We start from the raw sequence: 18,026 nt of genomic DNA on the forward strand, positions 1-18,026 counted from the left end.
GTCCAAGACACAAAAGATATCAGTTCCTTTGCTAAAACCCACGCGCCAAAATAACTCTCCCATCCTGGAAGCTATTGAAGAGACATTCTAAACAGCAAACTTCAGCTAGATGCAAATATAACACTTGAATTAATATACATACATCTTCTGCTATCATCTTGACCTATCAATATCAAGTCATATAATATTATCTTGGACAACTGGCTCTTACCTAAAAATTAATCTCAGTTATCCAATTATTTAAGAAAAGGAAACTCCATAATCTTGCAGGAAAAACTCAGTAAACAATCAAAATACTGAGAGTGCTGCAAGTGAGCAGTCTATTATCCCTAACATTCTTGTATATTTGTTCACCAGAAGGAGAAAAATACAATACAATTAACAACGTTATGCTAATACTATCCTCTGTATTATATAAAAATATTATTATAAATAATAGTTAATAATAACAATAATAATAATTATGTTCTTCATTTGTACCCTAGGTAGGGCATCAATTAATTAAATCAATAAACTTCATGCTATTGCAACACTCATTGAAATCAAAGTGACAGAAATGAAGAAAGGCTGACAACTTCAGTGATATCAAACATGTCCTTCCTCTGTAAGGAAAAGGATGGATAATTCTTTTGTTTTAAGAGGTAGTCTTTTGACCAAAGTATATTTTTGTGTTAACAATACTGGGAATCTTGCACACTGAAAAGATGATCTCAATAATCTCTTCAAATAGTGGAACAAATATCCTCAATTAAACTTTAGGTAACAACAGTGATGCCCGATTTAGAGCCTCACTGTCCAGCAGGAAAACAACTTTAACAAGGAGACAGGTCAATAACCAACTGGCAAAACGTCATGCTTGTTACGGGACATAATGCAGCCTAACTATTTATCCCAAGTTCTTCCACAAAATGCTGTCACGTTAACTAAGCTTTGACACAGATCATCTGGCAGAATAACTTATTATTTAACTATGAGTTCAGATCTCAATGAGTATGCTAATTATACTCCAGAAAGCTGTTACCACAACTTGCTAATGGAATTCTGCTGTGAAATTCTAACATTAATCATTTTGCATAGTAAGTGCTGTATTGGGTTGAGCAGCTAGTCAAGTTAAAGAACATTTTTTTGGTCAACTTCCATAAAACTAGAGTTCACCAATCATGAAAAATGAAAGGACAGTAAAACATTGCCAAAATCTAAAATTAGTCATACCTCAGGAAGAACTAAGTAGTGACTTCAATAATGAAAAAGTTACAAGTTAGGTCACTGAAAAGGGATTCATCATTTTTCACTGAAATTACTGTCTTGCTATCTAATACAGTACTTCTTTAAAAATACATACAGCTATATTGAAAGCGAGACAGAAGAATAGAGACTCTATAAGATTGATGATTTGACCTGTTAAATATTAAGATCCATATTTACAGCTCTTCAGCTCTAGGAACTTGAGAAGTTTGGACTGGCAAACACAGTAATTTTACACTTAAATCCAAAGGTACAGTGCAAGCTCATTTCAGTTTCCAAAAGCATTAGGTATCTGATAATCCAGTGTCTTCTGTGAAATGAGTTGACAGTTTCTTAATTCCAGTAAGTATTGTTCACGTCAGAAAACAAGAACTGTAAAGGCACCTTTTTAGCAGTCTTAGGACTGAGCTACAAAGCCTGAATGACTTCTGGAAGTTACTAGTCCAGTGGTACCCATCAACATCTTGAAACTACGGTGAAGCAGGAGTAACTTGGTTTTACCATCCTCCGTATCATTGTACTACTGTCACAACATCTCTCATCTATCACTTAAAAACAAAAAGAAAGACCAACCGGGGGAATGTCCAGGTTATTTGCATGAAAGCGCTCCTACAAATCAGTATTTTTTTTTTTAAATCCAAAGAGACAACACAAGAGCTAATAAGAAAAGAATTGTCTGGGTATCTACTGGTGATTAAGAAACAAGAGAAAACAAGCTCCCGCAGGTTTCCTCGTTTTCTTGTAAACAGTCAAACCATTTCAACATCAGGACATTGAATGCATTACAAAAAAACCTAACTACTCTGCAAGAACATGCACTCCTGCTATAACTGGGGTCAACTAAACTGAAGTGGTGCAAACAGAGACCGGAATGAATGAGAAAATAAATAGAACTTAAAACCTTTTCTGAGGAAGCAGATTTGAAGTTTGAACAGACTAACAACTAATTAGCTCACATCGTTTATAATAGGAAGTGAAATTAAGCATTATTAAGGATTTCATGCACTGTTAGGCATCCTGAACCAAATTCCATTGTTCCTTACACTTTGAAGAGATTATTTGTGCAATCCCCAGTGATTTCAACATAGAAATTGGCAATATGTTTCTAAAATAAAGATACTGAACTTGAAGCTAGAAGATTCATGATTGCTCTTGCATGTTGGTTTTATTAAAACTTACATTCTTTTAAGCTTCTTGTACTGGGTAAAAGCTCCAGGGGGAATGATTTTGATGAGGTTTTGTTCCAAACGTCTAAAAACAAACAAAGTAATATACATGTTAACTACACAATTATAGGACAGGAATAACATCAAACATGATAGCAAATTTTTATATAAATATAAAACCATTTTACAGAGTTTTTACATGAAAAATTTTTCATTTGAAAGCCCCTAAATGGAGAAAATACTGAGAAAATAACTTAGGAAAATAAAATAATTTCATTGATTACACTAAATCCGTACAGAAAAAAAAGTCACAGGCTATAGAAATTGCACCTTTAAAGCTCATGGAATTAATTAAAAATAGTAGATATATTTTATTATTAATCAAAGTTAAGGTAGAAAATACAGACGCTTTCCTTGACTAGCTGTTGTAAATAGAACGTAGCTATCTAAACTAAAAGCTAAATGTTGTGACAGCTTAATAAGCAGATTAATAATACTATCAGAGTGACACAAGAGCAACAATCTGCGGGAACATGCTGAAAACAAAGTGGAATTCACTGCAATATGAATCCAGATTTTGAAGGGGCAGGGGGGAGAGTCTATGTTAAAGCAGAGCAAAAAAGGACTGTATCTTCCTATTTTAACTACCAAATACTGAAGCTGTTCTAAAATATGATCCAGACTACATGAAAATGCTGTTGTTTTCATTTCTGAGATTTGGTTTGAAAGAAGTATCCTTTATAAAGTGTCATAAATGCATGTATCATTAACACAAAATGTAAGCAGCTTTAAGATACCGCATACAGTAACCACTAAGATTAATTTCTATTCTTTCCCAGAAGTATTTCCAAGCGTTTGCCCGCAAGTTCCCCAAATTCCTGCTAAAAGAACTGCCTTCTCCTCAGATGAACCCTAAATATTCATCTCAATTAGAAATGTAAAAGTGGATCCCCATACAACAAATTCAAATGACCGTGGGAGCTAAAATTCTACAATCAGAGTTGGAACTGAAAGCAAAATTTGATTTTTACCTAGCTTTACTTATTATTCAAACGTTGTATATTTTTTCCAAAAATGTCATAAAAAGAAACAGTTTCAGTAGCAAAAATCTGTAGTTGGAAATGGTTTAGAATTGAAATACAAAAACATACTGGAATGATGGAATGAATCACTCTAGTCATTTAGAGCTGCTGCAGCAATGCAGAGGGGAGAAAAAATTTTAAAACCAGGAACGGAGATAAAATGAGATGCAGGGAGAAGTAAATCATGATTCTAAAGGACTTGGGAATAATGTAGAGAAAATGTGTAAGGCCCATCAGCCCTCCATTGCACAGTGTATCCTGTTGATCTGTGCTTTCAATAGACAAAAGAAAAAATCCCCTTTAAAATCAGATATTTTGCCAGCTCAGTTATGCTCTAAGAAGCTATTTAAGTCATGAATATTGTGATACTTGCACATTCAACTTCTACAGTCAACGTGCATGCACTCTTTTATTTCTGTAGCAGTCTATTTTAAAGGTTGTGATCAGAGTTAATTCTATTCCTTGGCTTTGTGATTTGAATTAGTGTCTGAGATTTCCCTTCCTAGTTGGTCTAAATATAACGTGCTTCATTTCTGGCAAGTCCACAGTGAAATGCAAATCGCTGTAAGCTTCAGCACACTACTATTGTTGGGTGTTTGTCACCAGAATTAGCAGTACACATACTCTTCCCATAAAGGCCTTTTGTCAGCTTGCCAGTTTGGTGTTTAACTCCTCCCAAGTATTTCTATGCAGACACTTCTAGGAACAAAAGAGGGCCGTGCCTGTCCAATTCCCTTGCCTTATGGATGGAAACTGGGGGTTCACACATGCTGCACATAGGCACAGCATAGCAGTCCTTACAGGGAAACTCAAACACTTAAAATTCCAAGGAAATTTTAGTGACTCACGGGTGGAAATACACACAGAGATTTTGCCCCCAAAGGGCAAAAAAAGCCAAAATTGGAATAGCCACAGATCCCAAGGAATAAGAAAAAATGAGATTTTTAGAAAAGGTGGAGAGGAATACAGAAAAAGGGTTGTTTCAGAGAGCTACCTTCTGAAGCAGTACTGAATTCTTCACCCTTTCCTACAAAATTTGCAGCAGATGGCCTGTACAGAAATAGATGGACAAGGCTGCTGTCATCTGCTGCTATATTTTCACCTTAGCACCTTACATTTTCTGATTGTATGAAGCTCTTTGTAAATGAAGGACTAAAGACTAGACGTAACACATTACGCTTAGCACTCTACGTTTTGCAGATGCTACCAGAGAAGCAAGAAGCAGTACCATGTGCTCTCATCAGGTATGTTTGCAGGTGGATTCCAACTTGGGCACAAAATGCATCTGATCTTGGAACATTAAATAAAGTGCAGCATTTAACAAGCAGGTACTTTAAAAGAATGAAGTACTAATCTGACTTCCGTTTGTTTTATTCATAAATGCATGTTATAGATTGGCAGGCATAGGCTGAAAAACACAATGCAGTTACACAACTAAAATAGTAGAAAACAAATTATTTGTATTAATACTTAGTGCTTTCACCTCATCTGAGCTCACAAATGACATGTGAAGGACAGTACAGGATTAAAAATGTCTGGGAAACACTAGGTTTTGCCAGAAGGGGTGTTGGCAATTTCAAGGTGATGAAGGCTTAATTATAAACCAGTGTTATTCATGATATAATGGGAAACTGCTGCTAGAGGTGCCATCTCTCAAATGAAGTTAAAAACAGAGTTCTTAGCTAGTGTTGTCATTTTTTTCTGCAAAAAGTGAAAAGCTAATCTAAATTTTACAGCCACATTTTATTTCAGAGGAAATTACCTAGTTTACCTAGAACATGACGTCTGGAAAACTGTATCCCTGCATACTATGAAGTGCTGTCATACACTATAAAACCACCTGTGCTAATGCAAAGGAACATCAGTGAGTTCACTTTTTTGTGTTCTCACCAGAATATACTTTAAAATAATTTTTCAACACATTTGAGAACTCTACAAGAGACACAGTCCTAAAAGGCTAAATTTTGATCATTTGAACTACTGTCCCCCACATTTAAGATTTCTTACAACCCAATAAAATTTTCCTCCATTTTCCTCTGGTATTTCATAATAAGATCTATGTAAAAGACTCCACAAGCAGAATTCACAAAACTGATAAAATAAATTGGCCATGTTCAAACCTCTCAGGGGCTTTTGTTCCTCCTTTCAGTTACTCGTTTCACTGTGCCATGTCGCCTGCTGCCAGCTGTATCGCCCAGATGAATTGAAGCATATCTCCCCCCCTTCTGATGCACAGCAATGCTCTGCCTGCCTCTTGAAGCTTTTTTTTAGAGTCTTTGACAACAACATCAAAGGACCAGAACAATTTCCTTTCCCTTCTCTAATATATTATCAGAGATTGGAAAGTATGAGGGCCAATGGAATCAGATGCATTTTTCATGTAATAACATGATGTTAGATAGGATAAAGTCCTCCTTCTTCCCACTCTTTAAATGACTTTGCAGCAATGAGAGCAAAAAGTAAACATATCGGAGGATAAAATAAAACAAACAGGGGAAACTATGCAGTTAAATATGAAAAACTATCCCGGAGTAAAGAATAAGCACTCAAATTCCCATGCTAATCCATCTCAAAGTTCACCGAGGTGCAAATCTTTTCATCACCTCCTCATCTGGCGCCTGTACTGCTCACACCCAGGACAGCAAAACACAAAGGATAAAAAAACTCTGCCTAATGCAGCCTCCGTAGAGCCAGCTCACACTCTCAGGAGTGACGAAACCATTTGTCTTGAAGAGTGATTCCCCCTGCAGAGTGGGCGAGACAGACGTATTAATTTGGGCCTTAACTATCTCTCTTTCATGGAGGGAAAGAAAGAATTTGTTATTTGGGTCTCTAATGGAGCAGTTTGCTAGCAATTTTCCCATTTCAAACACCGTCTCAGCTGCTAATGTGTAATGTTTTGTCAAGCTTACCTACCCATAACATAGACAAATCACTAGCTTGCAGAAAAAGAGAGAGGGAGTGAAGCATCAGTACTGATAATTCTTAGCTGTCAGATGAGTAGAGCCTACAAATGAGACAGCCATGCTCTGTTAACAGAGCCACCGAGTTCTCGCCTGAGACGTGTCAGAAATGTCCCTCTGCAATGGGCAGTCATGAACTTCCCTGCTGGGAGAGAGAGAAAGCGAGTGAATGAGCCAGATTGCTCTGGATCACGTCGCTCTGCTCCCAGTGCCGGGGCTCTTTCAGGCTTGCATCACTCAGGGAGCCAATAACCAAAAGCAATCTCCGAGAGAGAGGAAGCATAAGATCAGATTAGCGTGCAGCAGTAACCTGTAGCACACTCACGTCTGGCAGGATGCACACAACCTGCATCAAGGTTGTTGAGAAGGGCAAAACCCTCACTTTTCTCCTGCCCTATCAGCAGGGATTTGCAGGGAGCTGGTTAAGGACTGTTTGGAGGAAATAAGCAGCATGTGCATCCCCCACAGTGACAAAGCCCAGGGCTGGGGAGAACCCTGTTTGTTTTAGGAAGGAAGAAACTTCCAGAGCACATAACAATCAAGAGACTGTTCCTCTTTGCCAAGGAGTGAGAACAATTGGATTATAAAAGCTGCTTGGACTGTTATCTTACAGTTATCTCATATTTTGGACTTACATATCTTATCATACATTTTGGACTCTGATGAGGAAAAGTCCACAGATAGATTTTCGGTATTTAAGAGGAATAAATCAAATTTAAAATCTGGTCTTCTTACTACAAATATGGGCTAGATCTGATCCCTGTCCTGACCCCCTTCTTGCCTCTTCGTTTGAAATGTAAGCTTTATTCCTAACATGCACAACAGGTTCAGGTAGCTGCACTGAAGTATTTACCCAAAGACAGCCCTGGATAGGAGGCACCCTTGTTGGAAAGGACAGAATCCTGCCCTGCAGTTACACAGTCAGAACCCGCTGCTTATTCTGCAGTGAAAAAACACAGAATCCACAGTCATCGCCCTTTACACCACAGCACTGCAGCACTGCGCTGGGCACCTCTCTGCAAAGTGCACGGCAAAAAACCTGCAGTCCTGTTGCTTCAGAAAGTGTTTATGGACCTACATTACCAAGGAACAGCCTTTTTGTGGCTCCGTCTCTCATCCTTCAGTTATCTGGCAGGTAGAAAACAAAGTGCTTTCGGATGGCAGGACATTCAGCATCTTAAATATTTGTGCTTACAGCTTGTTTTAACAGACAGTTAAAGCCTTCAATCTCTACCTCAGCCAAAGACTCTACCACCACTATAAAAACCCTAAACACATATGGTTCTCCAAGACTTTTATACTGCTGCCTTTCATTGCAGTACCTGAATGACTTCCAAATAAAATTAATAATATGCATTATAAATCCCTCTCATTGAGCCTGCCTTAGGAACTGGAGAGCTGAGAGCCAGTAAACTGTCCGCCTATACTAATACAAGGTGACAAGCAGAGTTTCCCTTCATATTCTGATGTTTGGTGTTGGTTTTCAGGGTCTAGCTGTCAAGCTCCTGCTATAGTTTTGAAAAGGACTGCTTCTTAACTATTCACCTAAGGGCAGATCTTCAATAGACAAAATCCCATCAAGGATGAAGCGACTTCTCAACATAAATCTACCTAGGAAGCTACATAGATAATTCTGCTCACCAAAAGACATCTTTCAGAATGAAACCAGATGTTTTGATCTGCTCTCTGATACCATGGTATTCATCTAGAAGTAGTGCTAGTGATATTGGATCTTCTGACATACCACAGTGAATTTAGTTTAAGCTGACACAACTCTGTAGTTGAGCAATTGGTCAGCTATCTGGTGGTAAATTCTGAATTTGTAATGGCAGTCACATTACGAATCCACCAGCTCTGCTGTGGTATGTTAATTTTCCATCAAATGCGGTACAGACAAACAGGAAGACACCAGAGAAATCTGTAGACTGGTATTTTGCAAAACAGTTTTTGGCATAACACCAATGTCTCTATCAACATAAATGGGCAGAATGCAGTAATACACTGCCAAACCTCAAGGTTTCTCCATCTACCAGTGTGATACTCTACATTCCCGGGTGGAATTTTTGGCCCTTCCCATCACCTTCCATTGTTATTTCTCCTGCCAGTCTCATTCACTTATTTTCCTTGCTTCATCCTTGGAGTGAGGGTGCTGGCATCCACCGAGCATGCTGCCTGTGCTTGAGCTCCCTCTCACTGCAAAGCCACAACTGCATGAACTGTTCGTGGGTTGTGACCAGACGTAAAAGCAGGAGCTTTGGGTGAGCTCCCCTGTGAGCTGTCATCAGTGGGTACAATCAGTGAGGATGTTAAAGGTTAAACAGATGCTGTTTTGGGGTAGAATACAAAATAATGTCTCCCCGCTCTTCTAGACTAGACTAGACAGAGATCATTTCCCATCTCAGCAGACTTTATTGGGTCACATGAACTTGGGATCAGAGTTTGCAGGAAGAATTTTACCTGTGGCATTGTGGGATGTAGCTTGATGGACATGGTGCTGTGTGGTGTTGGGTGGGTTGTGGCTTGTTATTGTTGTTGTGTGGCGTGGATTTTGTGGTTTGGTTTTTTTTTTTTTTTTTTTTTTTTTGGTGGGTTTTTTGATGTTGTGTGTTTTTTTTTTTTTTTTTTTTTTTTTTTCCCCAGGTTGGACTCGATGATCTTACAGGTCTTTTCCAACCGTACTGATTCTGTGATTCTGTGATTCTGTATACAGACATGTGGCTGTGAACGCAAATCCAGGAAAGAGAAAGTAATTAGGTTGGAGAGATTTGGCAATTTCCAACTCCCTACTGCTGAAATGCAGCCTAATTGCATACTTCATTCAACCAGCATGCATGTATTCATGTGCATTTGTGTTTCCGAAATGTTGTGGTGTAGCAAACAGCAGAAACATGGATCCCACTCCTGGATTTTCGTAACACCCTGTGATTCCAGTCCAGACCCCGTGACTGCAGTTCAGAAGGCTTCAAGGAGACCAGCTTGCAGGGTGCTACATAGGGGATGAGGTTCTTGCATTCATTTCAACAACGCAGCATCTGCTCTGAGGCTCTAAGGCTGACTCAACCTTAGACCTCGGCTGAGCACATTTTATTGTTATTTTTGGATTGGTTTTTTGGGGATTTTTTTTTTTTTTGGTTGTTTGTTTGGGTTTTTGGGTTTTTTTTGTTTTGTTTGTTTTTTTTTTTTTAATCTGAAGATTGAAGTCTGTTCTTGGGAGACACATGGTTCCTACAGCATCTTCTGGAAAGCAATAGTTGGCCTATGGTTACATTTCATAAATGTAAACAAGTGGGAATGGTTTTTAACAAATCAGACTCAATGTTTGCTTTATTGAGAGTAAGTTTTTGTTCTGTTAGGTCCCAGAAAGACTAACCTCTTAACAAGTCATATTGCTATTTCATTATTACTTTAGTAGGTCAGTCCTGCCCGCCCTCTATTGACTCCCAATTACTTCAAGAAACTTCCAGCCCATATCACTTTCAAAATTTTCTAACTATGCAATCACTAGCTCAGGGATCTGAGGATTTCAGGTTGGTTTGCATTATATTTTTCACGTTGTAACACAAAAATATATTTTTAGACTTAGTGGAAATGGAAGCAGTAAACTGAGAGAAAGGAAACAAAGTAATTGTTTAATCTATAATCTAACTTATTGTGAAGAGCTCCGTACATTCTGTAACATCTGTTTTTAGTACACATTCACAAATATTGACAAGGAAAAGGTAAAACACAAGAAATAAGTAGGAAAATTAAATAGCTTTCCGGTAGTTGAAGTTCTGCCGCCTGTAATATTTCGTCAACAAAACAGATTCTGTCATTTAAATACAAACATTCCTCGAATCCTTTGTTCTTTACCTAATTTTTTTAGCAAAATAAACAGAACAACACAGGTAAGCCAAATAACAATTAGTGTTTCATGGAGTAAAAAATCTGAGTAATATATTTTAGCTCAAAGTTATGATTTTATGCTCCCAATTTTATTTTCTGTGATTCCTTCTACACTTTCATAATCAGCTTTCAGGGTGTATATAGGCATTATACATTACAATCTCCTCATTTTGCTTGGCAAAACAGGAGCTTTTGAGTGACATTTGTATTGGGTAAAAAAGATATATGCCTTTTTGTTCACACCATTCATTTTTATTAATAAGGCTAAATTTATGTTCCTGCTAGGCTGAAGTGATGTTTCTGAAAAAAAAGAACACACACAAAAAACCCCAAACCAAAAAAACCAACAACTCCAAACCTACAAAACCTGTTAAGGTTACTAACTCCTACACAGCTTGCCTGAGTAAAATTCACCTGCACATAATTTTTTTTTTTTTTTTAAAAGAAATCTCATAATCATAAAGAGGAGAGAAGAAGGTAAAAAACGATACAGCCAAAATGAAAATTAACATGTGTGTGAAATCTAGCTTTATCAAAACAAAACCATCTTCTTATGCCTATAGATGACATTAGTTACACTTCATTTTACAAATGAAAGATGCAAGAAATAAAACCTGCTTTTATCTTATAGCAGAAACTCCCTGCCGTTACTGCTTGTTTCTAAAACTGTGAAACATAGCTTCCTATTTTCCTTAAACTGTCTCAACACAGAAAACACCTTTATTAACATTTCCCATATGTTTGTATTTTCTCTACTGATTCTCAATCTAAAATATTTTCTTTATTATTTATTATTGTTGTGCCTTGCCCTCATAGAATAGAAGATTTTCTACATATTTTTGGCCTGACAATAGAAACCTCTTTTTTTATATTGAATGCAAGGAGTGAATGACACAGTTTGCCTAGTGAGATCCAGAAAAGAGTAGTCAAATTTGACATGTGAAGCTGTCCAGAGCCAATTTACAGCAGTGAATGAAAATCATATTATATGATTCAACTACAGGAGCCAACCTGATTCTCCAGCCAGTGAACTTGCCACCAGAGGCAATTATGGAACATTTATTACAGTGTTCAAAAATACTGTGCTGGCTTCAGCTACAGTATTTACTGGAAGCCTGGGAAAATTATTACAATTTTCTTTTAGGAGGAAGAACAATGTTAAATGCAGAATTGTCATTCCTCTATCCCCAAAGTTTATAGTTTCTGCACACTTACATTCTTGAAAAAAGAAAAAAACTCTTGCCTTTAAGAAGCTGAGAACTTCAAAGCCAATTTTTACTATACATGAAATTGTTATGGTGCAGTTAATTTATAATTTATATAAGAAAGAATTAATTTTATTACAATAAATAATTACCAGTACTCAATCTTTTTATAATAGCTTTTCTGACTTTATTTTAACCGGTGGAAAATTGATTTTGAATATACCAGTGATTTAAATGCTCAGAATTTGTTGATCACCTTCCTCAAATCACAAAAGCTTCATCAAGATTCATAACTGAAGTCCCAGCTCTCCTATAATACACGCTCCTACAGGTACTGAAGAACAGAGAAGGTAATTTCTTCCCAAGAGAATCATTGAAGCAGCAAAAGCCACAAACTTGTCCATCTACAGGACTGCCTGCAACACTGCCCAACACAGTGGTACCCACATGACAGCAATTCTCTAAATATTAATTTTGTCAGAAAAGCATTAATTGAAGATGGAACAAAGTAGAACACTACATTTCAAAGTGATTCTCTTGCAGAAAAGTAGGTTTGTTTCCATTTTGACAGAACCATGACAAAGCCAACAGTTCAGTGCATTAGATTCTTCCTTAGGGCTCAAACTCTGTCATTTTTCCTGAGTAGAAATTATGCACCAAAATGAAACACTACTCACACCTACAAAACATCAGTCACCAATTAAGCTATCAATAGCGAGAATGATAAACTAAACCAACACAGAACAAGTGACTCAAAACTGACCTTAAGCCAAACCTAGATGCTGGTAGAAGGGCTGCCATCCTATTTTACTCTGCTCAGAAGCCAGACGGAAGCTGTGGTTATCATCTCACTAGATATGGGTGCCTAAGCAGCACTTTTCCTTGAGGGGCTGTCAGCCTCTTTAGTCTGTCTGGAGCAATTACATCAGCATTTAAACAAAAGGTCCTCGTTTCTGATTTAGATACATCCTATGCAGCATTACTCTTGGTTTATACAATTATATTTCTCTTAATCTCACCAAACAGAGAGTATTGTAAAGGTTAAGTAACAATGATAAAGCAAGCTCGATATGAAAAAGCACAGGTTTGAAATCTAAGATCAGTTTCAAGATCTAAGGATTTACTTTAGATTCTGGAGTTTGATTTATAAGTCTGCAGATGATTGGGACTTGGCTTTTCAAAGTAATTAGCGTTGCACAGCACAACATGTTCAAAGCACAGCTCCTATTGACTTTTGCTGCAGCTGTGAGTCCTCAGCACTTCTGAATATCTCAGCTGAGTCAGCCAGAAACTGAGGCTTACATCACTAGTGACCACCCATGAAAAGTTTGTGCAAGTCACTTGCCCAGAATCAATTAATAAAACCACTGGCAAGAAGAGATGCAACCCAATTCTCTGAACAGCATTGATGAGAATATCCTCCCCACAGTCCCCATTTTAGAATTTTCCTTTCTCTGCAACAAATAAACAGATCCTATATACACAGGCTCCCTCACTACACAACCCTGATGCATACCTAGACAACAAGAAACAAACCCAGTCTTTTAACAGCAACGTAAGACTGTGCTGTAATTAAAGTGCATACCAGAACAAATACATACAAAAGCACTGAATGAAGACTGCAGCTACAAACATTAACGTTGGCATCTTCTAGGGTTTTTTACTTTTTTTAGCAATATATTTAATTGAGTGGATTCAAAAACAAAAGCTGAAATAACTAATTCTACCACAAGGAAACTCATGTGTAACAAAAGTACACCACCCAGACTCTGCATTGATGTCTAACTGGAATAGCAGCAGTTAAAACAGTAAATCCCTGTGTAGTCTAATAGTTAATCTCTGCGTAGATGGTCACTAGTGCACAGGGACAAAGATGCACAAATTGTTGGGTTTCTCAAGTACACGGTGACAAGTCAGGAAGGCCCTGGACGATAGGTGTGTTTTCTGGTGGGAGGAGACTCCTGGGCTCCATCTTCAGCTGTGCCACCCTGCCCTGGCACCGCAGCTTGCCCAGCCTCCTTCCAGGCCACCCAGTGTCCCAGCCCTCCTGCCACAACCCCAAAGCCCACCCTGCAGTGTTCCAGGGTCACTACCAGCAATCTCAGGCCTTATCACCAAATATTCCTCAATTTCCCAGACTCATAGCACTTTTATCAACTTGTCTTGATTTCTTTTGTTCCCAATCTTTCTCATCGTATGTTTTGTTGCTTCCTCGGCCTTCTTTTCCCAACAGTTTCCGTACTGGGCCCAGCTAGTCTTTATTCTCTCAAGTGTCTGTCCCAACCCACAATCCAGCCTTTAGCACTCACAGTTAATCAAATCCTTTTACACGAGCCGAAGATCCTTCAGAGAAGCAGCACCCAGTGCCGGCGCTGGTGCCAGTGGTTGCTGCTCTGGCAGCCAAGGAGCCTGCCTGCCTCTGGGCACCACAGCGTGAGCGCCCCACACCATGCACTCCGGACCAGGCAGCAGCAGGAGGGCCAGCCTTCGGGGGGCTGTTCCCTGCTTTCACTCACAAAGGTCTTAGACAAACTTTCATGAAACACAAAGGCAGAAGCAGTAGTCCCTGCACTACTGTTTTAAGGTGTACAAAGTTCTCAGACAAAAGCTATCCAGGATTAATATCCTAAAACACAGCCTTGTTTGCAGCCATAAATGAAAAAAATGCAGTAGATCAGTCCGAGATAGACAAACAGCATGAAAACTTCCTTCTAAAGAAGGGACAGAGGAGAAGTGTAGTGAGGTGGTGAAAAGATTAATAGGGAGTTACTGATCTCTCCCCAGTACTGGGAGGCATCAAATGAACCTGGCAGGCAGCACGTTGAAGCAAATACTGTTTGAAACACTACAGACAGGGCTAGCAATGCCATTACTCCCAGTGCCCCACCCTGCAAGTGCAGGAAAGCTGTCCTTCCCCTTTCCCAGCCAAACACTAGTGACTGAGAATGGGCAGATAGTGCCAGAGCTCAGATCCATCCAGCCCAATGTCCTGTGCCAACAACAGCCCAAACCACGTGCTGAGTGAAATCCACTGCTGTGGCAAGCGTGTTTCTCACAACACCCTTCCCAGCTCCCACAAGCTGCAGGGCTGCAGGCACAGCTGGTAGCTTTGGATTTAACAGGTCTCTACTATATCCTGGCTTTGCTGTCTTTATGGGCTGAGCTGTCATTCAGTCTGACAGGCACTGGTTGCGAGGTTGTGATCAAGTCTGTTCAGAAAAACAGACTCTTTGGAGACTTTGTCTCCTACTGGTTTGTAGATCATCCCTCCCTCTCTATATCCCTCCAAGGTCAAGTCCATTCCGCATTCACACCATGTTCCCTATTTATCTTGCATGCATTTTCTCTCACCCTTTTGAAATAAATGCAAACTTCTCCTTTTATTGTAGATGCTGTTTCAATGTAGTGAAATGACTGTATCATTCATTTACCAGCAAACCTTCAAGCCATATTTGTTTTGGTATTTGTTTTTCAGTAAATGCCTCCAGGTGCTTAATGGCTTTTGTTTTCATCCAAGTATTCATGCAAAACTTTTCTGTGCTTATTCTCATGTGTTTCTCTATAACATACACTGTTCATTTCTCCTCTGAAAAACACAAGAGAACCACTTTGCAAGCAGAGAATCTTTTATAACATTCAACACACAGTCTGTATTCCTTAGCTTCAATTTCTTGTAACTCATTTTTCCTCAGTCAATTTGGCTGCTGATGTCAGCTCCCCACTGAACAAGAAGCTTTATTGAAAAAATGAATTGCATTCTGTACATTCTAGCTACCTATTTCATGAAATTATGAAAAAGCAAGGCTGGTATACAGATTTCTAGCTTTCCTAAATTCCTTTATTTAATAATAAATATTCTCGCAAGGAGGGCCTTCAAGATAATGTACCTTGGGGAGAGGTGTAATAGAGTAACACAACAGGCTTCTAAGTCTCATGTGGCAGAGGTCAGCAGCATGGGAAAATTAGTATCACATGATGCTTGTTTCATGTTCCATGACAAGTGAGTTGCCTGTTTTGTGGTAGGTTTTTATCAACAAAAACAAATTTAGGACTTGTTGGCAGCTTTGTCAGAGGAGGTCCTGCCTGCCCATGTTAATGAAGAAAGGCAGGAAGGCTGAGTAAAAGATCTTTAATTAATACCGAAACAGAGAGTGAAATGTAGGTCACCTTTAATAACCGTGTTAGAGTAACAGCTGTGTGTTTCATTTTTGTAGAACAGTTTGTCAGTCAAGGGTTCTTATGGGATACTGTTTGGCTTACAAAGAAATACTGAGTTAAGGGGAAATACAAGAATTAGAAAGCTGTAACGGAATGCAACTAATAACCAAGCAAAGGAACTTGGAAATGCCCCAAGTGGAACTGAGGAAAGCACAGCATTTTAATACTATCGTATAAATATTATGAATGGACTACAGTCTGTAGGGGGAAATGTATTTCAGTGGAATGAGCATTTACAATGCTAGATAGAAACGGCTGAATGAAAAATACACCATCTCAAGTAATATCCCTTAGGATTCTATGTAATAGCAACGCAGCCATGTAGTTTGCCGGTACCCCATATTCCACAGGAGGAATCTCATGTCTAGTAAGAGTTGGATCTCTCAAAGATGATGACGATCAGATCATAGGATTACAGAGTCCAGAAAGAAGTGTTCAGGCAGCACCACTACATAGCCATCTTTCATACAAAGGGTCTGACTAAATGCCAACCATGGGGGATAAATCCCAAGAGAAAAAAACCAACAGCACTGCTTTGTGAAAGCAAGAGATGTGGGTTGCAGCATGTAGAGAGAATTTACTTGGCCCCATTGCTATAACATTACAGCAAAAGAGTATTATTCTGCCTATTATATCAAATCAAAAGACAGTCATTATTCCATGTGTAGCTGGAACCAGACCTCTGGATGGATTTTATATTGAATAAGCCCAGAGCAGCCTCAGACAAACTGAATTTCTGAGCAGTATGACAGACTTCTGCATAAACCAGAATGGCTATCTTGGTCAAAAGAATTTATGTCAGGATTTTTCCAGGAAAACACTGTGGCAGCGTCTTCCATCTTTCCAGAAACATTTTTCTATGTGACTATATCCTTTATTCTATGTGAGAATATGTAATACTTTGCCCTTTGATATAGGGTTAATTGCTCTTTTTTACTATTACTTTCACAAAATGAAAACACCATGTTACCAGTAGGAAAAACCATATGTAAGTAATGTCACTCACTAAGACTTATTCTGATAGAATCATAGAATCATCAAATAGTTTGGGTTGGAAGGGACCTTTAAAGGTCATCTAGTCCAACCCTCCTGCTGTGAGCAGGGACATCTTCAACTAGCTCAGGTTGCTCAGAGCCCTGTCCAACCTGACCTTGAATGTTTCCAGGGATGGGGTATCCACAACCTCTCTGGGCAAACTGGTCCAGTGTTTCACCACCCTTATCATAAATAGATAGAACTACTTAAATTTCTTAATACGTATATTCCATAAAAATGAAATCTTCACAGGATTGATTCCCACAGAAAGTGAGCAATTAATGTTTTCATGAGGGTTACACTCTGAAGTTCTGCAGAACTACTCCCACCTGAAGTGCCTGTGAATCGCAAAGGACATGTGGAGGATTAGAGCAATATAAGAGGTTTATCTACAGACAGAGACTCAAATGTATTGCCTAAAATGCAAGAAGTCTGACAGATCTAAATCATTGAATAGTGCGCTAAGAGCTTTACGTGGTGTTCTATGGATCTAGAAGGTTTATAACCCCCAGGTTATGAAAGTTTCTTAAAATGTTATATGCATCTTGACTCGCTAGCTCGTCATCTAACTTAAACGCTCTCCAAGTCTTCCTTCACCTTCTGCTCTCCTAAGGAGATTTTCTAAGTTGCTTTTACTACAAGTCACAGGGGTTAGGTTTGTGGGCTGGAGCAACCAAAACAGAGACAGGACTTGGATACTCGATGCTATTATAACCACACTAATGGTGAACATTTTCACTTGCTTTCTCACAGTGAGGTGCACTGCTGTCAGGAGAGCGCCGGAGCACACCAATCTCAGTCTTCCTGCAGATGCTGCTCTCCGTGTGACTCTGGCATGGAGCCACAAAGATCATCTGATTGCTGCTAACATTTTCAACACTACAAAGTAAAATTTTACAATTCTCCTAGCCCAACCCTAATTTGTGAGCAAGTCTGGATGAATTTCATCCTCTGTCTCTTACTATTGAACCATTTCAGCCACTCCTGAAAATTTGTACTCCATCTGACAGAATTGGAAACAGGACTAAATACTGGATATTCTTAGTATGCCAAACACAATTTATATTTGCAGGATAATTTTAACCGACTATCATGCACAGAAGAACAAGTATTACATGCATATTTTGTGTGCCACAATATACTGGAAATGAACACAGAATCACAAAATCACTAAGGTTGGAAAAGACCTGTAAGATCATCAAGTCCAACCATAAAAAAAAACCCAAA

General features: G+C 38.8%; 1 protein-coding gene across 1 annotated transcript in view; it reads right to left on the reverse strand.

Annotated features, from left to right (window-relative positions):
* Positions 1–18,026, reverse strand: part of SLIT3 (slit guidance ligand 3) — a 534,144-nt gene that overhangs the window by 167,185 nt on the left and 348,933 nt on the right. The window contains exon 10 of the mRNA XM_059825130.1: positions 2,425–2,496. Within this exon, the coding sequence (XP_059681113.1) occupies positions 2,425–2,496 (72 nt within the window). The remainder of the gene's footprint in view (positions 1–2,424; positions 2,497–18,026) is intronic.

Source organism: Gavia stellata, chromosome 16 (assembly GCF_030936135.1).
Source record: "Gavia stellata isolate bGavSte3 chromosome 16, bGavSte3.hap2, whole genome shotgun sequence".
Taxonomy (NCBI): Eukaryota; Metazoa; Chordata; class Aves; order Gaviiformes; family Gaviidae; genus Gavia; species Gavia stellata.